General features: G+C 42.7%; 1 protein-coding gene across 3 annotated transcripts in view; it reads left to right on the top strand.

Annotated features, from left to right (window-relative positions):
* The window catches only part of ELP4 (elongator acetyltransferase complex subunit 4), a 256,406-nt gene that overhangs the window by 41,463 nt on the left and 191,742 nt on the right, over positions 1-23,201 (top strand). For all 3 annotated transcript variants that reach the window (XM_067532071.1, XM_067532073.1, XM_067532072.1), the window contains exon 4: positions 19,137-19,271. In XM_067532071.1, the coding sequence (XP_067388172.1) occupies positions 19,137-19,271 (135 nt within the window). The remainder of the gene's footprint in view (positions 1-19,136; positions 19,272-23,201) is intronic.

The following is a 23,201-nucleotide window of genomic DNA, read 5'->3' as shown; positions in this document are numbered from 1 at the left end:
GGGAGCTAAATACTTCTTAATTAAGCGACAAGCCTGGCAAAAATACCACTGATAGCAGTACTGATATCAGCCAATATAGTTTCTCAAAGAACTTCATTTTAATAGCAAACATGATTATTTCCAATTTCTAAATGAGGTTTCTTGAGGTAACTTGAATATTTTATTAATCATGTATTGTTCGTGGATTGTGGTTCCTATCATATGAGCATACATATATTTTCTTAGTACAGGGTTAAGCACGGTCATAATCCTGAATCAATTTTTTAATTAGTACTGAAAAATAATTCTGGCATATTAGCATGACAGCAGAGTTTATCATTTCAAATGCTTTTTATGCTATTGGAAAATGTTATTGTCTTTAAAATAGTACTGAATCTTTTAAAAAAAGGATTACACAGTTTTGATCAAGCCTGGCTTTTAGGTTCATGCTGCTGTGCACAGCCAAGACCAGGAACTACCTGAATTCAAAGCACTAAAATGTTGTTTTAGAAAGGTGCATCCTGCATCAGACTTTGTAGTGGAATGTACATATCACTTGCAGCTGTAGTCACCAGTTCATTTGTGAGCATGGCCAATGTAAAAGCTATCTGTGTTGCAGCCTGTGGCCAGTTCAACTGCTGATGTAGTTTCGAGGGAGGAGGGCCCTTCGTTCCTTTTTCACTTGGCCTTTGCTTAAATGATTTTTGTAATCATGACCTGCTTTACTTTTTCCATGCACTTTTTTTAATATCTCTGTTTAGCATCTTTAAGAAGTGTTCCTGGATGGAGCCATTGTCCCTTGTAGATAGACGTGACTATTGTAACAGGTACCTCGGAGCCTATTATGACTGGCTCAGGTGTGAAATATGCTCACAGATGTTATCACAAGTTGTCTAATCCTGGATGCAGTGCCCTAGATGTGAAGTCTACTCAGCAGCTCTCAAACATTTTTCCCAACAAGTTCTTTAGAGGATCTGACTGTTGGAAATATCGATGCAGGCTAGGCTCACAACGACAGACAAAAAGACATCCTTAGTTTATTGGGGTCTGTCTTACAAATTTCCCCTATTAAACAACAGAGGGGCTCCAATCTAAACTTTTACAGTAGGTGTGAAAGCAAAATCACTGAATATTATTTTCTCAATTCCAAGCACATGGTCACCCGCTGCCAAAGTCAGATTCCTAAGCTCCCTCATTAACAATAGCAACATTTTTTATGATATTGAAATGTTTTGAAGTGTACTTCGTGTTGGCAATTGTGCACCTTTGAGGCCCTACCTGTCAGAGGCAGTGCTTTTATCTTCTGAGGCTTCTGTCACTTCAGGATCATTCATTGGAGCTATAGAACTTGCTTTGGAAGATTGGCCGGTTATACTGAAAGGACAAGAAACACTTGATGTGATTTTTAATCAGGCCACAACTTTATTACTAGATGTCGGGGACTACCTGGCAGAGAAAAGTGTACAGTGCAGCTTGTTTCATTTTAGTATCTAACTGGGGGGGGCCCACACTTTTTCCATATAGGTCCCCCAGTCATCCCATTGCTGGGACCTTACCTATCTTCCTCCTAGGATTAAGGTGGGCTTGCCCTTTATCAATTCCCCAGCCCTCCCAGTCATTGTGTTACCATGCTTCTGACCAATCTACTTTCACAGCAGCTTCTGGGCCTCTCTTTCTGAACCCCTGCCTATAAAGCATTACACTCTTCCCACCAACAAGCCAGACAACCCCTCCGCCTCCCACCCATGACCCCGCTTAAGATGCGGTGCAGTCATTAATCCACGTTGCCTCTCTGAGTCAACAGTTTTGAGAAGAGAAGCTGCAGAAAATGCAATTCCTTGAAGTAAAGAATGCCACTGACTTTATGCCCCTGAGCAAGTGAGAGAGAGGATTTTACTCTAGGTACTACTTGATAGCTGCCAAAAAAAAAAAAAAAAGGCTATTTCTGTGACCTCAAATTTTTATCTGCAAGAAAACTTCAAGATGGCATCTCTGGAAACAGTCATGTTTCTCCTAAAGGATGTCATGCAGAAATTGACAGATGTTTACATGCAGGTAGGAATAGATTTAGATTTCTTATGGCAGTGGTTCTCAGGGGTATTCAACTCATGCAGATCAGGGTTTCTGAACCTGGGGGTTTCAACCCCTGGCGGGTCACGGGATGGGTTTGCGTGGGGGTCACAAGTGCAGAGTCGGCATTAGGGGATGACCAGCAGAGCAACTGCTTGGAGTTCCATGCCACACGGGGCCCCATGAAGCTAAGTTACATGCTTTAGTTGCGCCACTTGGGGCTTATACTTCAGACAAGGCTCACAAGTGAAAAACAGGATCAAGTATCACACTGAAATGTAAGTACCATATTTGTATTCCAATCGATTTTATTTTACGTGGTAAAAATGAGAAGCAATTTTTCAGTACAGTGTGCTGTGACACTTCTGTATTTTTATGTCTGATTTTTGTAATCAAGAAGTTTTTAAGTGAGGTGAAACTTGAGGTATGCAAGACAAATCAGACTCCTGAAAGACGTTCAGTAGTCTGGAAAGGTTGAGAACCACTGTCTTATAGAGTAACAATGCCACCAAATCTTAGTACTGCTCTTTTGGTGAGTGCTAACACTATATGTATGTTTGGCAATAGTGACTGTATTTCTACATAGGATTGGAATTTGTTTTCCTCTATCTAGGTAACTGACTAGTCAAATGAACACTTTAGAATGTATTTCTATGCCTATTGGGGAGCTGGAGTCACTAGGATTAAAAATAAACTACCTGCAGTCTCACCTTGTTCCCCCGCTGTAACTGGAGTACTGAAGGGGTTGACATGGCACAATTCAAAGCCTTCCCACCACAGGAAAATATCTATGACCCATTGCAGATCTAAAACAGGCTTTGCTGGAGTCAGCGCGTATCAGTAATAACCCGATGGCCACAAACAATAGTATAAGTAACCATGTGTTCACAGGAGGAACGCTCATTAGGCCCAAAGGCTCAGTGATCAGAAACCACACATTCCCATCTCATCTGGGTGGTGGATGTCCTATGAGCTAGGGATAGGAGTTACTGTGTTATCAGGCCACCATATTTTGCTTAAACAGTCAATTGTTTTTTTTGTATTGGTTTGTTTAAACATGAGATTGGACAGATTCCCTCGATGCTCCTGGTTTCTATTTATATAGCAGGAAAGGATGATATAGTTTGACTGATTTAAGCTTATAAAACCAGTTTAAGATAATAAGTATTGGACCTACGCTTCTGGGCCAATGTAGTGAATCAGAGCTTTCTTGAGAAGGACACACCAGAGAAAGATCTGTGTGCAATTGCATGTTAAAAACAATCAGTAGTTTTCCATCAATGTGATCTCTTTCTAGTGCTTTTGCCAGAACACTAAGGATAAATGTTTAGGAATATTTTTGCTCTGCTTGCAAAGGTTAAAATTTCCATGATCTTACTAACCTACTACTAGTGGAGACAAACATGGCTCTTGACACTGTTGAAGATGCTGGCTGATCATGTCATACTGAGATGTCTCTCCACATCTGAGGTCTGTGATAATCTCCATTCTTCCATATAGCCCCAAGTGTGAAGAAGGCGTGAAGGCTCTCTTAGTCTGTGGGGCTGGAATTTCTTTTTAAAAAACCTTTCACCTGAGAAAGATGTATTAAAGTAGCTGCTTCATTATTTTCTCTTGAGGGCCTTTAATCTCCCTTAACCCTTCCCATTATTATTATTTATTATTATAAGCTGAAATACAGACTCTACATGAAAAACATGGAAAGCAGAGGACCTGCATAGTGCCCATGCACCACTTAAGCCTACATTTATCACAGAGTAGCATATAAAGATAAATGTTCCTGTCTAGAAGTAAAGAAAAGGCATTATTCATCATTAGTTAACTGTGACGAATCAGAAGTGTGACTAATAAAGATGCAGTATTTACTAGAGGAGAAAGCTTCCTAGTGGATTTATGGAAATGTTAGTGCTAACTTTTTGTCTGGCTGTGTTTAAAGGTGAATGATATGAAATAGAATCTCCTCTCTCTTGAAATTTCATCCTTGCAAATGACAAAGTGGTTTACTACTGATGTTACAATTTGAGGTGATAGCAACAGGTGTGTGTCCTGCTTATATTGGTAAAACCTAAAACAATGGCAAGCTCAGGGAGTTAAGTGAATGCTTATACTAATTATGATCTGTTAAAGAACAATGATCTATAATTAAGACTTACATCAATAATACAAAAAAAAGTAATGATGACCCTATGTCTCAAAAATCATGCAGGTATTACCTGAAAGATTTTAGGAGATTTTAAAAGAACACTGGGGACACTAATTTTAATTTTGGACTGTAGGAATCTGTGACTATCTTTTTAAAAGAGTGAATGAAAACTGATTTTAAAAATGTATTTACAATCTAACAAAATTCCTAGTTCTCATGTACCAGTAACTTTCTTAATTGGGAAAGATGTCATAATTTTTGTTCTATCTTCGAGTGATTGTTCATATGCATTCCAATATAGGTGTGTGTGCGCCCCGTGCACAGATTCCCGGAACTTTTTTCCCTAGCAAGCCCCGCAGGGCCAGCTCAGGCGCCCCCTGGAGTGCCACGCTCATGCCGCGGTATAAAGGGCGCTGCTGGCCCCGCGGGTCCCCAGTTCCTTCTTTCCGCCTGTGACGGTTGCTAGAACTATTGCCTCTTGCTGTCTGCAAGTAGCACTCGTACCCTAGCTTGTTATACTGACTGTTCTTTAGAGTTTAGTGTTCAGTAGTTGTTGATAATGTTAATAGTTAAGTGTTAGAGAGAAGTACCCCTGACGGGGTTCCTTTTCTTGGAGCCATGCCGGGCTCTTCAGGCTTTAAGAACTGCGACCTCTGTGCTAAAGCCTTCCCGGTCAGCGACCCACATGACCGTTGCCTCCGGTGCCTCGGGGAGCAACATAGACGAGACAAGTGCCGGATCTGTAAGTCCTTCAAGCCTCGGACTCAAAAAGAAAGAGACGTGAGGCTGAAGGTGATTTTGATGGAGTCAGTGCTCCGACCAGCATCCGAGCCATCTCGATCACCGTCGGCACCGAGTGTGTCGTCGGTGCGGAGCACCCCTCCACCGGCACCGTCCTCGGCACCGATACAGGCACCAAAGGTGCCAAAGAAGACGGCACGGTCCCTGACCGCACTAAGGACTCCTCCCTGCTACCGCAGCAAGGAGCAAGTAAGGAGGCACCCCAGCCACGGGCCGTGGAGATCACTCCGGCCCCGGTGTCTCCACGCGGGTTGCCTCCCCCGACTCCTGCAGGTGGGGGAGTGCACCTGCAAGGGCCGTCGACGCCGGAGGCGTTTACTGCGGCACGAGCCCTCATGGCCATGCCTACGCCTCCGTCCCCGCCTCGGCTGAGGGGCAAGGGACCTGCGTCTCGGGGCAAACCCGCGCTGGGTGGTCCCGGTGGGTGGAGACGTTCACAATCTAGGTCTCCATCCACACGGTCATGGAGGGTGGAGAGCGTCGGCTCCCCTCCGAGCTCCGACTCTAGGTCGTCGAGCGACTCGGCACCGCAGCACCGTGGGCGGTCCCGAGTCCATCGCCTGAGTCGCCGTCGGTCCAGCTCCGACCCCGACAAGGGCAGCAGTTCGGGCTCGCAAACTCCGGTGCGGAGCCCATCCCGGCACCGGTCCCGGTCTCTGTCCGGTATATCAGGGGACAGCAGCCCACGACCAGCGGCACCGAAAATCCGGGAGCCTCCTTCCATGCCGGCCCCGGTCATTACGCCGGCGCCGATGGGCCCGGCACCGACGACTGGGAGGACAGAATCTCCTCAGCATCACCACCGCCGGCACCGCTCCCGCTCTAGAGGGGGAAAGCGGCACCGCAAGTCGTCTCAACGTAGGGGCAGGTCCTTTACATCGTCGTCTTCCCCGGTCTTGTCCTCCCGCCGGCACCGCAGACGTCGGCACCGGTTGACATCGTCGTCGTCCAGCCGCTCTCCACGTCGGAGGGGCAAGCGACGCATGGGAGGTTCTGGAGGCAAACAGGCTACGGGACAGCAGCCACTTCCCCTGCAGCCACCGGGTTGGGGCCAAGGGCCATGGCAGTGGCCATATTGGGGACCGTGGAATGCTCCTATGGCCCAAGGGTCAGTGTCCCTACAATCTGCGGTGGCCCCTCCAGTACCCCCACTCTCTAAAACACAGGGGCAGGTCTCAGAGGAGGATTCTGAGCCAGGGGAGGGACCCTCCACTGGACTCATACCTCCATCCTCCTCCTCATCCCCGGGCGATGCGGCGGCCAGAGATCACAGGGCTCCCCTGTTCGATTTCCGCGCCCATCAGGACCTCTTGAAAAGGGCAGCTGAGAACTTGGGCATGGAGTTTAAGCTCATGTCTCTTTGGGCCCTCAAGCTCTGTGGGGCCATCAAGGGCAACCCTGACAGTCAATGACAGGGTTATGAAGATCTCCAGGAACCTCTGGCAGACCCCTTCCTCCCTACCTTCCACTTCCAAGGGGGTAGAGAGGAAATACTATGTCCCCAAGGAACCTTTTGAGTTTTTATACAACCACCCTGCGCCAGGCTCTTTGGTGGTCGATGCGGCCAATCAAAGAGACCGCCAGGGGAACCAGGGGAATACTCCCAAAGACCAGGAGGGCCGGAAGCTGGACTTATTTGGGAGAAAAATCTACTCTAGTGCAGCCTTGCAGTTTAGAGTAGCGAACCACCAGGCCCTCTTGGGCAAATATAACCTAAACCACTGGGCCTCTATGCAAAGATTTGCAGCCACGTTACCTCCTGACCAAGCGGTGGATTTTGCCACGGTGTTGCAGGAGGGGGAGGCGGTGGCAACCGCGGCCCTGCAGTCTGCCAGCGACGCGGAGGACACTACTAGCAGGGCGATGGCCTCCGCTGTCGTCATGCGCCGCTGTTCTTGGCTTCAGGCGTCCGGCCTGTCCCAGGAGGTTCAACAGGCCATACAAGACCTGCCCTTCGACGGCTCAGGGCTCTTTTCAGAAAAGACAGGTGAAAAACTGCATGCCCTTAAGGACTTTCGGGCTACCCTGAAGTCCCTCGGGCTGTATACCCCCCCAGGCCTCAAGACGGCAGTCCCGGCCACAAGCCCAGAGGCAGCCGCCACCCCTACCTAGGCAGGCTCCCCGACCCGCCCAGCAGAGGAGAGGTCGCGAGCGCTATTGTGGGCCCAACAGAGGAGGCCGGCAAGGGTCCTCTGCTGGTGGCCAGCAAGGGCCTTCTAAAGGGGGTAATGTTAATAAACGTTTTTGATCCTGTGCAGGAGGGTAGTACTCCTCCCCGGGATCTTAACCGACCATTTGCAGATAGGCTTCGTCCCTTCTTTACGGAATGGGAAGCCATTACTACGGACCGGTGGGTCCTAGAGGTGATCGCCAAGGGTTATACCCTCCAATTCATGGCCTTCCCCCCCGACTCTCCTCCTAGGATCTCCCCCATCGCGGACCCTGCCCACGTTCAACTCCTGGTGCGGGAGATTGAGTCACTCCTGGAGCTGGGGGCGGTAGAAGAAGTCCTGGTGACCGAAGAGGGTCGGGATTTTATTCTAGATATTTTTTGATCCCCAAGGCGAAAGGGGGCCTTAGACCCATCCTGGACCTACGTCGTCTGAATAAGTATATCAGACGCATTAAATTCCGCAGGCTTTCCCTCGCCACGATCATTCCGGTCCTAGACCCTGGGTACTGGTACGCTGCCCTGGATTTGAAGGACGCGTACTTCCACATCTCTATATTACCTGCCCACAGGAGGTTCTTATGGTTCATGGTAGCCGGGCGACACTACCAGTTTCGGTCCCTACCCTTCGGGCTCTCCTCAGCACCCAGAGTCTTTACTAAATGCATGGCTGTGGTGGTGGCCCACCTGCGTCGCAGTGGGGTACAGTTCTTCCCCTACCTAGATGATTGGCTGATCTGGGGGAAGTCGAGGACCCACGTGAGAAATAGTCTACACCTCACCTGCGAGATATGCACCAGACTTGGGTTGCTTATTAATGAACAGAAATCCACACTCACTCCAGTACAATGTATAGATTTTATTGGGGCTACATTGGATGCTGTTCAGGCCAGAGCCTTCCTCCCGCAGACTCGATTCGAGGCAATGGCGGCCATTATCTCCGATCTCCACATGTCCCCCATGACGACGGCCAGACATTGTCTGCAGCTGTTGGGACATATGGCAGCCTCCACGTATGTAGTGAGGCTGGCCCGCCTTAGGCATAGGCCTCTTCAGGCGTGGTTAGCCTCGGTATATGTGCCAAACAGACATTCTCTAACTAGAGTGGTCATGGTTCCCCCACAGGTGCTGTCATTCCTCAATTGGTGGAGGGACCCAAGGGAGGTGATGATGGGCGTCCCGTTCAGAGACTTAGCCCCATCAGTGACGCTCATCACAGATGCATCCGATATGGGATGGGGAGCCCACATCTGTCGCAACCGGGGCACCCAGGGGCTTTGGTCACCAGAAGAAAGGGCTCTGCACATCAATGTACGCGAGCTCAGAGCAATCTGGTTGGCCTGCAAGGCCTTCCTTCAGTTCCTGAAGGGCAGGGTGGTCCAGGTCCTCACGGACAATATGGCAGCTATGTTCTACATGAACAGACGGGGGGCACGCTCCTCGGCTCTCTGCCAGGAAGCTATCCGGCTGTGGGATTTTGCGGTGAGCACGATTTTCACTTATCTGCCTCTCACCTCCCTGGGGTCCAGAACGACGAGGCGGACCGCCTCAGCAGGTCATTCTCACCCTGCCACGACTGGTCGTTACACCAGGACATAGTGACTTTAATCTTCCAAAGGTGGGGTGTTCCCCATCTAGACCTGTTCGCATCAGCCTGGAACAGGAAATGCCCGAGGTTTTGCTCACTCAGGGGTCGCGAGCCGGGCTCGCTGTCCGATGCATTCCTATAGACTGGACAGGGGACCTAATGTACGCATTCCCCCCCATCCTGCTCCTGCCCCAAGTCCTTCTCAAGATCAAGAAGGACAGGGCGAACATCATCCTTATCGCCCCAGCGTAGCTGAGACAGCATTGGTACAGCATGCTGCTCGACCTCTCCATCACCGAGCCGATTCCGCTACCCAGACGATGTGACTTGATCTCCCAAGACCAGGGGCGCTTGTTGCACCCGGACCTGGACTCCCTCCACCTTACTGCCTGGAGACTCTGTGGCTGACGGAGGGAGAGAGGGCCTGTTTCCTACAAGTCCAGCAGGTTCTCCTGGGCAGCAGGAAACCATCCACGCAAGTTACGTACAGAGCAAAGTGGAGGAGGTTTTCGGGGTGGGCAAAATTGAGAGGTTTACAGCCGAGTTTCTCACCCATACAGGCTATCTTAGAGTACCTGCTGCAGCTTAAGCTGCAAGGCTTGGCCCTGGCTTCCCTCAAGGTACACCTGGCAGCCATTTCGGCTTTCCACCAGCCGATGGATGGGCAGTCCCTATTCTCTCACCCCATGTCAGTTAGGTTCCTTAAGGGGGTGGAGAGGACCTTCCCTCAGGTTCGGGACCCGGTGCCGCCCTGGGACCTCAACTTGGTCCTTAACATGCTGATGAGACACCCCTTTGAGCCCATGGCCACATGCTCCCTTCTTCTCTTGTCTTGGAAGGTAGTCTTCCTGGTGGCCATTACAGGGATAAGGTCCGGCTGAGGCCCCACGCGGCATTTATGCCTAAGGTGGTGTCCCAGTTCCACTGTAATCAGGATATTTTCCTTCCTGTGTTCTTTCCAAAACCCCACGGTTCGGAGGAGGAAAGGAGAGGACACTCGCTGGATGTCAGGCGAGCCTTGGCCTACTATATCGAGCGGACCAAGCCCTTCCGGAAGTCGACACAGCTGTTCGTGGCTGTGGCGGACAGGATGAAAGGCTCACCTGTCTCCACCCAGCGAATCTCCAACTGGATTACTGCCTGCATCAAAGCATGTTACGAGCAGGCAGGGGTGCCCCTTCCAGGTGCGGTGAGGGCACACTCAACTTAGGGCCCAGGCCTCCTCCGCAGCCTTCCTGGAGCGGGTTCCCCTGCAGGACATCTGCAGGGCAGCGACCTGGTCGTCAGTCCATATGTTCACGTCGCATTACGCCATCGTGGAACAAGCGAGGGAGGACGCAGGGTTCGGCAGAGCCGTGCTGTCAAGAGCAGGTCACCAATAACTCCTACCCACCTCCAAGGTATGGCTAAGTAATCACCTATATTGGAATGCATATGAGCAATCACTCGAAGATAGAAAACAAAGTTACTTACCAGTAACTGTTGTTCTTCGAGATGTGTTGCTCATATCCATTCCAAACCCACCCCCCGTCCCCACTGTCGGAGTCGGCAGAAAGAAGGGACTGGGGACCCGCGGGGCCAGCAGCGCCCTTTATACCGCGGCATGAGCGCGGCACTCCAGGGGGCGCCTGAGCTGGCCCTGCGGGGCTTGCTAGGGAAAAAAGTTCCGAGAATCTGTGCACGGGGCGCGCACACACCTATATTGGAATGTATATGAGCAACACATCTCGAAGAACAACAGTTACTGGTAAGTAACCTTGTTTTTCTTTATTGGAAAATAACTTTACAATACTAGAAAATTAAAAAATCATCTGTATAGTAGTATCAATTAGTTTCAGTAGGATTTTCCAAAAGATATTAAATGGAAAATAATGAGACTGCTTAAGTACTATAATTTAACCTTCATTTTTACTGTAGGTATCTGAATTTGTAAATAGGTGATTATAATAGTCCGCACATGGATAGTATGTGAAAGATGAAATATTGTGAAATTCCATGGTGATATCTATTTTTTTTTAATTAGGAAATATATTCTGTTTTAAAATTTGAAAGTAACAAAGAATTTGTGGATGCATGTATATGTGAAATGCCAGTATAATTGTATTGTGTGTTCTATTAGCCCACTGTTATAGTTACAGTTACTTCAAAACTTTCATTAATTCCCTGAGTTCAGTTATTCCTATCTATCAGAAACCTTCATGTTTGGATTGAAAATTTCCATGCTTGTTCTCTGCCCAGAAGTGATGTATGAAACTTTGAGGTAAAGCTGTTTAGTGCTTTGCTGACACACCTACCATAAATATACTACCACTACTTAAGCTGGAAATTCAACATTTTGAATATGAACTTAAAATTAATTTTACAGTTTTCTTGTTCTTGTGAAATAAAATTTTAACATTACAATCGTTAATATACAAGTATAAATTTCCCATAAGATTTTGTGTACAGATCTTGTAAAGAAAACAAGATTGTGTTATAAAGAAAACATAATCTAGTGAGTAGTATTTGAACTTTAAGGCTGTTTGCAATAGTTCCTATGAAAAATACAGACTAGGGTAACTTCTACATAAGAGACAAGAAAACATAAAAAAATACATTAGTATTAATACAATTCAAAATGCTCAGTTTTTGTCCTATTGTCAATAGCAGATGTTACACTGACTGACTGACTGACTTCACTTCAGTGGGAGCAAAAGCAAGTCCTAAGTGTGTTTTGTGAGATAAGGCTTGTGATACACTGTAATAATAAGTATAGAAGTGTACCTTTCCTTAAAGGAAACAAGTTCCCTAATTTAATGTATACTTCCTAATAGATACATAACCATTTATATTCACAAAATTTAAATCAAGAAATATTTATTAGACCATTTGGATGAAGCTAGTGTAAATATGAAAGAATTGAAAAAATGTATTGCAGGGGCTATGCATGTATATCTAAGCTTGTAGGAAAAATTTTGTATTTGGAAAAGTAGCATCTAACTATATAAATAAAAACTATTGTGTTGCATATAAACCAGGAGATAGAATTGTGGTTTCACTTTCACCCTTAACTTTTGCATTTCTTGATTTAAATTCAAAACCTTAAACTTTATCTTAAAGCATGATAATCTAGGTTTATCTGTGTACAGTTTGTATTCTTTTTAGTCTGATCTCAGTATATGAGATGATGTGAGCTCTGGTGCTATTGAGAGTTGCATAAGATCTTCAAGAAGGAATAGATTCTAGCTTGTATACTTCCTGCTTATACAGAAATAAAGGGTAGCTGTGATGGTGTTATTAATAAGAAGAAAGTCATTGAAGTGGACAGGTAAAAAGCAATTCAGATTATCCCAGTCTTTTGCTAGTGTTTGGACAGAAAATCTGTTTACAGAACTTTTGCAATTCATTTGTATAAAAAAAACCCCAAGACCCAAATTTGTCCAAGCCTTTGGTTTCCTGTGTCCTCCTTAGCATGCTGATACAAAATAATGTTCATTGTGTTACTTACACTGATTTCCAAAACTACATAGGTAGGCTTCCTATTGCATATTAAATTTTATATCAGAAGTTGTACTGCCCAAAAAATTAACTTGAAAAATTAAAATCAGGTTTTCAGTTATGTCAGGGATTTTAAATTTTATTTTCATTCATAATAAAAGTAAGCGCAACAAACTGCAGGTATACAAATGTCATTCAATACTGGTAGCAGTATCTACCTTTCTTGACTCTTCATCTCTTTGTATCAATATGTGAAATGTATTGCCAGTAGGATTATATTCTGATCAATTAATTGCACAAATGTGGCAGACTTTTTTAGCCCAATTGTTAATATAATAATATCTAATTCCTAGGATTTCTCTGTACTCTTTGTTTTGATAAAAGCACGTACTGTAACTCAATAACAAGTGTAGCTTTACATTATAAATCCAAATTAGCACACAAATCCCTTCAATGCTCTCCCTCCTCTGATAGCTTTTATTTTTTGGCAAATCTGATTCTATGCAGCTCTGGCTGTGGGATTAGGTTTTCATACCTATGTGTCTACCAATACAGTCAACATATACTGCATCTGTGCCCAGTAGATCTCTACTTTCTTGTTTTTATGTTTTATTCTGCACCTCATTCTGGCTGTTCTATCCAATCCAGAACAGATTTCCTAATTGTTTTTCAACATACTAGCCCTTAGTCCTCACAGTAACCTGTTACATAACATAGTGTAAGCTTAGTTCTGGTGTTTACTTCTCAACATCATGAGACTGTGCTAAGACTACTTTTGTTTCAGTGAAAATGTATCTATTTGTGATTTAAATTGGGGTCTGTACTACTGTTTTTTGTTGACATTTTATAATCTTGGTCTATTTTTAAAATGGTTAGATCCTGTTTGGCCTGTCTCTAATAATAATTTTCAGAAAGAGGCCCCCTCCAAAGCAGTTTGCAGCTGGAAGACAAGTTATATACTTGATGGGTTTCACTGTAAAAAACATTTTCTGAAGCATTGCTTGTGCTCTGTGATTTTCATTCTTCCTTCATGTTACTGTCTAGTTATGCCTATAGCACTAAAGTGGGAGGTGGGAGACCTGGTTCAGCTCCAGTTCTGATTCTTGTGGAGAATCAAAAATGCAAGAGCAGAATTCCTTGAATTTGGGTAAGAGATAGAGAGAAAATAAAAATTCTAACAAAGTAAATTACATGATTTAGTGTGGCAATTGTATGTGAGTTTCTGTTACCAAATAATCAGATTGATTCATAAAAGAAATTCAGAGATAATTTCTCTCTTCTGCCCTTTCCTCTCCCCCACCCCCCTGAAAACTAGATTTTGGTTTTGTTATCCTCCCATTTTAAAATGTGTGTGAGGGGAATGATCTGCAGACCAAAAAAAAAAAAAAAAGGGAAATGAGACCACTGAGCTGTGTGTAGACAGACAGCTCCCCATTGTTTATTCCAGTAAAGATAAAGAATAAATTATATGTGAGAAATTAGCTCATGATATGTTCATTTGAGATTGTAGTACATGAATAAATTATAACCACACCTTTTAACCAAGCTATCTCTTGTTTCGAGAATGCGTGAGAAGAGGCAGTGTAAACACATGAAACAAAATATACATGTTTTGCAGGAAGATTGAATGTTGGCAGAACAATAGTCTGGCACAGATGTCTGCTGCTAACCCTTTATGTGCAGAGATGCATGTCATATAGATATGCATTCTGGAGAATGCAATACCAAGCCCTTAAACATGCAAATAAGTGTGCAACAGTGTCACACCTACTGCCATGAGGCAATAAGATCACATCTGTACAATCTGAGAAGTGTTTCCCAATTAAAAACATAATGTAAATGAAAGAGCTCAAAAATATTGAAAATTTATTTAAACAAAAACTATAAAGAATTTATTCATATTATGCAATAAGCTATGTACCCCAGTGACTCTCTTCTATATCTTGCTTATATTTTTACTCTGGTGGTATGGCATATGAAAAAAGACACAATTGGAATTGAGATCCACTTTATGGAAATCCAGTTGGCATTGGAGGTTGTTCTTTGAATAGAAAGAGCACAAAATAAGGGAGTCAAACTACGGCCTGGAATTATTATTTTTCATAGCATAGATTAGAGTGGCAGTTGCTTTATTTTTCTTGTTTCTAGTTTATTTTTGATCATTTTGAGAGCACCGATGCGCTTAGCTACACTTTGCATTTATATCTCTAAAAAAGAAAAATTAGATGTAAGGAATCCATTTGCTTTTCATGCTTTCCAAGGTATATTGCATTAGCATGTTTTAAGATAGTGGATACAGAACCACTAAAACACCTAGGGTAAAATTTTCAAAATCTAAGTTCTAGTTTTCGAAAGTGACTTAGGTACTTAGGAATTTGACTGTCAACAAGACTTGGGCACCTAGGTGCTTAAGTCACTTTTGAAAATTAGACTTAAGCTCATAAATCACTTTAGATGCTTTTGAAAATTTTAATCTTAACCTAATTTTTTGACACACACACACAGCTGCATATAATTTCACAATGGCAAGTAGCAGTTTGTATATTTATCAGAGGGGATAATTCATTTTTTTACAGGAATCTTTCATATAGCCCATTTAATATTTATTGTAAAAACTTTGTCATAAGAGTCAAATATGAATACAGTGCTGTCACACTGTCTGGAGTGGTTTACAACCATGAGTGCCAACCTCAGGGCAGACTGTCAAAAAGCTGGGCAGACACTCCAAACTGGCGGTATGTTCTATAATTAGAGTTCACCAACTCAATAACCAGTGTAAACTTCTGGATCATTGTATCAGTCTTACTTTGGCTCCACAGACAATCCCTTTAGACTGGAGTGCCTATTTTGCCATCCAGGCAAGCTGGACTTTGTGATAAATGGACACTTACACCAACAATCATAAAATATTCATGTTGTTCCCACTCCCAAGAGACTAGACACTTATCCCAGATCAATTACCTTAGATCTTGTGTCAAAGACAATGCTGGCAGCCAATTGTATAATTAGGAAAAAAGAAAAGAGAGTTATTTACAGGTTAAAGCAGGCAACATATAAGCATAGGTAAGTTGCAGCCTATGGTTCCTAAAGGTGACAGAGAGATAGTAATCTATCTACAGAACGCCTTTTAAGGCTAACCCAGTTTGACCATTGGGATCTCTTCTTTGGTTTCTTAGCTCCAGCCCTTTTGAGAGTCCAAACAGCAAAGAGAGAACCATTTCTTCTCATGAGCATCTTTATATGCCTTTCTCCCAGAGTTCAAACCGATGGGACAAGAACTCCTGCATGTAACTTTCTTCTGGGTGGATGGGGCAGTCAACAAAGTTTTTTGTCCTACAGTGGCCCATAGAGTCTTGATGGCCCTTCTTGATGTGTGGAAAAATCACTTTTCCTGCATAGGTTCACAAGTTCAGAGCAGGCATTTTTACAATTATAAAGCAAAACTTTCATATTAATTTATAGTCTGGGATACAGACATTACGACAGACAGTAAGATTAGTGCATGCACCAACTTACATGCTTTTTATGGAGTATAAACACATCTTTACAAGTCCAACGCCTGTCTTAAACAATAGTAATATACAGGTGAGCTGGTCTGGCTTCCAGCTATGAATGTGTCAGTGCTCAGTTGATGCGTATAGCCTAGGCGAGAGCTGGCAGCTGGTTTACCAGCATCAAAAGTGCATTACCTTTTTGTGCTTTACATTTGTTCAGGGAGAAATTGTGACCCAATTGACCATGTGTGTACTACATAGTATGATTAAGCAGGTTACATTGGCACATAGCAGTCAACTTTTGTATATTGTTTGAGCCATGTGCACATTGTGGTGCTTGCATCAGCACTGCATGTACTCACCAAGACTGGTTGTCGATGTAAAATGCAATGCACTATGGGTAGTATCCCAGGGTGCCCTGCATCATCATCTGGCCCAGTGCCATGTGGGATATTTTCATAGTGCTTTTGTGAGATACCAGTGATTAATCCAGGGACTTCGGAGAACTAGAGGGTCAAGTTCCCACCATGCCACTTTCTCCATCCCATAATGCTTTCCACATGGCTTAATTTTTATGCCATTTAAAAAAAAAATCTCACAGTTCCATGTGCTGCTTTTCGATGTCCACCATCTTTTTGGTAGAAGCATGGACCCTGTAAAGCTCAGCACAGTTCTCATGAGTGTTGTTAATATCGGAAGCATGATTTTCATATGTTTGTGGAACTTGTACAAATACTACTGCACCTGGAATTGAGATGAGGAAAATGAAGAGATGTTCAAGCACAATACCAAATGCTGATGGTGGTCACGGAGCAACTCCACACTGTGGATTGCTGTTTCTGGGCCCGAGAAATCAGTACTGATTGGTGGGATCACATCATGATGCAAATTTGGGATGACAAACAGTGGCTGCAGAAATTTCAGATGTGAAAGGCCACATTCCTGGATCTGTGTGTGAAACTTGTCCCAGACCTCCAGCACAGGCACACCAAAATGAGAGGTGCATTTAAACTGAAGAAGCAACTGGCAATTATGTACTGAAAGCATGCAACACTGGATTAGTCTTAGTCTGTGGGCAATCAATGGAGTTGGAAAATCCACAGTGTTGGCCATTGTCATCTAAGTGTGTAAAACCATTAAGTACCTCCTACTGCATAGGACTGTGACTCTGGGTAATATGCAGTAAACAGTGAATGGATCTGCAGCAGTGGGGTTCCCAAATTGTGTTGAGGCAATTGACAGCACATAAATCCCTATTCTGGCATCAGCCCATTTTGCAACTGAGTAAATCATCAGAAAGGGTGACTTTTCTATGGCTATGCAAGTGATAGAGGAGAATCAAGGGCTGATATCAATATTGGCTAGGCAGGCAAGGTGTATGAAATTTTCATCTTTAAGAATACAGTACTTTTAAAGAAAAAGAAAAATCTGCAAGCAACGAAATTCTTCCCTGACCAGTGGATCACCATTGGTGATGTTGATGTGCCATTAGTGATTCTAGGGGACCCAGCGTACCCTTTTCTCCTTTGGCTCATGAAGCTGTACACTGGCTATCTGGACTCCACTAAAAAAAGATTCATCTACTGGCTCAGTAGATGCAGAATGACTTTTAATGTGGTTTTGGTAGACAATGGATGCTGGTGCTGTTTGCATTACTAAGATCCAATTCAGTGAGTAAACATCTCCTTGGTTATAGCTGCATGTTGTGTGCTGCAAAATACCTGTGAGGCAAAGGGGAAAAGCTGCCACCAGGGTGGAAGGGCAAGGTAGATGGGCTGTCTGCTGACTGCACAACCAGAAATAAGAGCTACTAGAAGAGTGAACCATGGAGCTTTATGGCTGCGAGAGGTCTTAAAAGATCATTTTAACAGTCAGTTATGGTAACAGGCAACAAAAAGCAAAAAAAAAAAAAAAAAAAAAAAAAAAAAAATAGAAAAAATTCATGTGCACTCTTACCTGAGCGCCCTTCCCCATCTGCGCCCACCTGGTGGAATTGGCATGAGTCAAACCATTTCTAACATGGTTTGAATCCTCTGCCACATCTTCCTTCCAGCATCATCCACCTTTACTCTTCACAGCTGCTCATCCCTGTTGTACTCTCATTTCCGTATCCTCTGTGCAAACTGCACATTGATGTCGATATATCTGTGGCTATTCCACATCTCTGCTTGCACATCCTCTTCTTTCCATGGGTCAAGGATATCCAAGACTCCTTGCCTGCTCCACTTTATCTACTAGGAATCTGTGTGGATAGTCAGATACACACACCCAAGGTGAGCTGGTAGGAATGCTTGCCAAGGTGTGCAATCAGGAAAAGGTATTTAAAAAACATGCAGGTGGATTTTGAGGTGCAGGCAGGCTTCTGGTCTCTGACCCCCATGGGCGGTGAAGTTCAAAATTGTGACTGAAGCAATCACTGTCACTGGAACAAAGGCATTGTGGGACAGCTGCTGGAGGACTGACAGTTGGGGTCAACACAAGTAGGTAGACCAAGGCTCTGCATCACTCAGGGAAGTGCCGTTATTGCATCACTGTATTTATTGCATACATAAATGTTGGTGTTTGACGTGCATAACTACATCAACACAAGTTGATTTATGTCAACCAAACTTAATAGTGTAGACCAGGCCAAAGTGTTTCAGAAGAGTAAGGGGCCCTCCGCCAGCTACCTGCATCACAGAGCTGCTACATCCCAACTTGCACAGGTATTGGGGAAGAGGCGGACAAAAGCCTTGGTTGCCCCACTACCATCTCTCAAGCCCTCATCAACACACCAGTAAGCATAACTGTGCCTGTGCATTGGGAATGTGTGCTGTGCTGGATATTCATCTGGTGCAATTTACTCCCTCAACAGAGCATCAGGGTAACCTGGGAGGAGATTGTAAAAACACACTTTTTCTTACTTTAGACTTGTGGCAAAGGTATGATTGAGCCCTCATGGATAGAATTGCTCAATCTGTAACACCCAGTTTTTGAAACAACAGCTGCGTTAGCAACTTTTATAAATTCAAAGTTTTAAAATATTAGTACCTTTCTTTTGTTCCTTAATTGACTTTGGTGCTTGTTTAAATTCATCATTAATAGTCTGTAGTTAACTGTGTGGGCCTTCCTTTGTGGTTAGTGGGAAAGGAAGATGCAGAGTATGTGTTATGGCTTCTATTCTGCATCCTTAAAATATATAAAGCTGTGCAGTACTTTTTTGGTTGTAATGATTAGAAAACATTTTTCAGCTTCCAATATGCTTTATCGTATGCATTATGTACAATCCGTCTTATTTTAATCAAATGTTGGTACCAATTTGCGACTGTTCACTTTAATCAAATAATCCTACTAGTTTCCAGTGTTTCTTGGGGGGGAGTCTTAACCACCTTTTCTACTGTAGCCACCTGATCCTGTTTCATTTTCTCAATCTAGGAGCTTCCAGCACCTTTGTTTGATGATGTCCACAAAAACCAATTGGATGAGGAAGAAACCACTATTAAATCTAAACTGGAATCTCAGGAACCAATGAAAATAGCCTGGCGTTACCAGAATTTACCAAAAATGGAGGTAAATAGGTTTAGTATTATATATAATTGTATCCCATAGTATGAGATTAAGGGTAAAATTCACGTGTTCCGTAAGTACAATGTCTAAGCGGAACCTAGACCATGGAAGTGTTTTCAAACTGTACTAAATGATTGCCTTAGGAGAACAAACTATCAATCACTAATACACATCTTGATTAGCAAAGATACAGAGAGATGAGAAATTGAGTTTACTAGGTGGCATGAAGTCCAGATGTACTTAACAATTATCTGAAAAGAAAACCAGAAAATTACAATATTAAGGCATCAGAGGCTGGTGAATGTAACACTGTTTCAGACAACTTTTTAAACCTAGTTAAAGATTCTGTAGTATTTATACTGAATACTTTTTCTAAAGTTAGCTATATATAGGTGACATATGTAGGTTGAATTGAACACTGATTATTAGATCCCTCTAGTGAAAATATTGTATTGACGCAAGCTGTTGACTTGCTTATCCGTGTGCATAATAAGTAAAGTAAGCACTTGAGATTATATCAACTTCACTGTCACTAGAAAGTAATCGCTGTAAAGGTGGCATGTAAGACGCAAGCCGAGTGGTCACTTCTTCCGAGTTTACAGCTGTTTTGTATTTTGTGAATTATGTTTTTCCTTAAGCTAGTTACATTCTTGGTTAGTCTAATAGTGCAGTCAAACCTTACTAAAATCACAGCGTTTTGGACTTCACAGAATATTTAACTTTGTTTTTGTCTGTGCTGTTTGGCTTAAGTATTTTATGTACTCTGATTTAGATGTAATCATAACTGCCCAGTAAGTTAGTCACATTCTAAAAAAATATAATTGGAATGTGACAAAATTATCTTACAGGGCTTGGCATGTTTGGATTTTCTCTAAAATTGCATATATTTTGTGTCAGAGAAGACTTATATATGATGACATGCCAAATCAAATAGCCTCCAGGGTGATCATATAATCTCATCAATTTTATTAATGTAGAGCTTCCTGTACCATTCTGAACCATTACAAAATATAGTTGGTTTACATTACTGGATAAAACACAAAATTCATTATACATTGATGTACAAACAATTGACTGTCACTACTTCAAGACAAAATGTCCTTGCTCTAACAGAACAAAAGCTGTATATAAATAACCCAAAACAGGCTACTCTGTCCAGTAATATATTATTTTAATAGAACATGTCCTTGGATAGATACAACTTTCAGCATGCAAATTCTAACTAATAATTGTTTGATCTAGAACAACTTCACAGTCTTTCAGGGTATGATTCCCTCATTACCATCACAATTTTCTTAATTGTGAAAAATTTCTAAAATTGTATATCCTAGAACAGTGGTTGTCAACCTTTCCTGACAACTGTACCCCTATTAGGAGTCTGATTTGTCTTGTGTACCCCAGGTTTCACCTCACTTAAAAACTACTTGCTTACAAAATCAGACATAAAAATAGAAAAGTTTCACAGCACAACATTACTGAGAAATTGCTTACTTTCTCATTTTTACCATATAATTATAAAATAAATCAATTGGAATATAAATATGGTACTTATATTTCAGTGTGATATTTGAGCTTGTTTTCCACTTTTGAGCCTTGTCTGAAGTCCACGCCTCAGACGGTGGGGCTGAAGCATGTAACTTAGCTTTGTGGGGATCCCCTGTGGCAATGGGCCCCAGGTAATTGCCCTGCTTGCAACACCCTAATGCCAACCTTGCATTTGCGATCCCCCTAAACCTGTTCCCTGACCCCCCCCCCCCCCACCCTCCAGGGGCTGCAACTCCCAGGTTGAGAAACACTGACCTAGATGAATTGAGTACCCCTTGAAAGATGTCTGCATACCCCCAGGGGTATGCGTACCCCTGGTTGAGAACCATTGTACTAGAATATTTGTTTAAGTAAATGCTAAATTGCCAAAAACTTTTATGAAATCAGTAAGACTTAAAAATAAAACTATAGTTATTAAAATAATTGTTGAATGGAAATTTCATTTTAAAATATAACAGATGAAAGTAATCTCAGCGATCAGTATTTGATGTCTTGCTGAATGATGTGATATATACTTATTGGCTGTTTGGAAGTAGTAACTAGTGCATCACGTCAGTCCCTCTGATAGGTGTAATATACTTAGTAATAGCTGTTAACAATTTCAGTTTCTATTAATTCATGTGTGTTGTTGACTGGTTAGAAATTTCTGTCAAAAGGAAACTTCAATAAAACTTTAAAAATAAATAAATAAATAAAATAAATAAGAAAGCAAAAGCTATTTTGCCGCAAGCGTTAGTGCTGCTTATATTTTAAAATTTTATTTACAAATAGTTGCATGGTATAAGAAGGCTATAAAGGGTAAATTGTTTGTTTGGGTTTTTTTAAACAGCTCTAAATATGTCAACTGAAAACTTGTCTATTCAATATCTGTTTTTACGAGAAGCATAAATGTTGTTGAATAAAAGTTGTCTTGTTAGTGGTTCTGTTAGCTAATTTAATTTTTAGGTGTAAGTAACAGAAGAGATTTCTGTTGTGGAGATGGTTTTTATTCCCCTACTCTTCCTAAAAACAGGTTAAATAAGCTCTTAGCCAACTCATAAATATTTCATATTATGTATCCTGTTGTATATTAGTAATCCTGTCTTGAACAGCATATTTTATATGTGTAAATTTGAATATATTCTGTACATCATGGATAAACTGTAGATTTATAGGTAATTAGCCAAAAGGAATTAGATACTGTGTGTACGTGCTGCATGCAGTTACCAATTTAAGTGGTACTTTTGTCTGTATCCAGGGATAAACTTACTTAAACTCTTGGTAAAAACACCAGGTATAGTCTAGTTTGCAATGAAAAGGTATACTCTGCCCCCCCCCCCCCCTTTTTTTTTTGTTTGAATGAACTGCTTGTGTTCTTGGGGCAATATATAAACTGTCACAGCATGAAATCAATTTTCTGCCTTGATTCTCCCAAATCTGAGATTTCTAGCACATTAGTATTGCAATTAGAAACATTAACAGCAGACGGTAGCATAAAAGCACACTCTGCTCAGTGACAATTTAATGTATTTCTCCTTGTGCAGACTAGCTCGTAGGAATCCAAGAAAGACTGGCTTGAACCTACAATCCAGAAATAAATTTATCATTCAGATTGAAGAGGAATGAAAAGTCTGTCTCCCTCCCCCCCCCCCCCCCTCTCTCTCTCTCTCCCTCCCGCCTTCCCCCCCATGGCCATTCTGCTAACACAGATTATTCATGCTTACTTGATTCAGGTGGGCTTTTTGCAAGCTTTCCCACTAGGCCTGGGAATGTGGTACATTGAAGCCTATTCAAGGCTTCTGACATAGACTGAGCTTTTATTGCGTGGTGTTTTATTATAGCCAAATCCTAGTCTCCACCCAGTTTGTAGGCACTGTGCTCATTCTTTTGAATTAAGAAAGGTTATCACCTACCTTAATCCATGCAGCAGTGTGGATTAAGGACACCAATGTGCCCCAGGATTCACAAAGAGGATCCTGGAAACTTCTTGTTTCTTCTTTTTCGCTGTCTTTACTAAACTCTATTGGGCCTCAGAGAGGATTTGCATCTGAAATGGGCAACCTGGAGCTTTTCTCAATGAAGACATCAGATCAAAGTTCAGTTAGTCAAGGCCTTTCTAAAACATTAAGGGGGCTTGGACGTACACAATAAAAAGATGAGCTCTGGTAGAGATTGCAGTAAAAACATTGTGTTCTGTAATCCGGATAAAGGATAGATTATAGGCCAAAGAACAGCCCCTTTTTAAATTGCTTTCAGAAACCTCATACTAAATAACTTTACATTTTGAATTTTTTAAGATTCCATATCTATATACACACTCACGCACACATATATACGTGCACATATTTAAATATGATCGTTTGAGTTTTATTTTATCATTTAGAACACAATTTTTAGCAAGTAAAATTA

This window comes from Emydura macquarii, unplaced genomic scaffold (genome assembly GCF_026122565.2).
Source record: "Emydura macquarii macquarii isolate MOO-44397 ecotype Brisbane River unplaced genomic scaffold, CSIRO-AGI_Emac_v2 contig_3240, whole genome shotgun sequence".
NCBI classification, from domain to species: domain Eukaryota; kingdom Metazoa; phylum Chordata; order Testudines; family Chelidae; genus Emydura; species Emydura macquarii.
The sequence above is the reverse complement of the archived record's forward strand: the minus strand, read 5'-3'. Positions and strand labels throughout refer to the sequence as shown.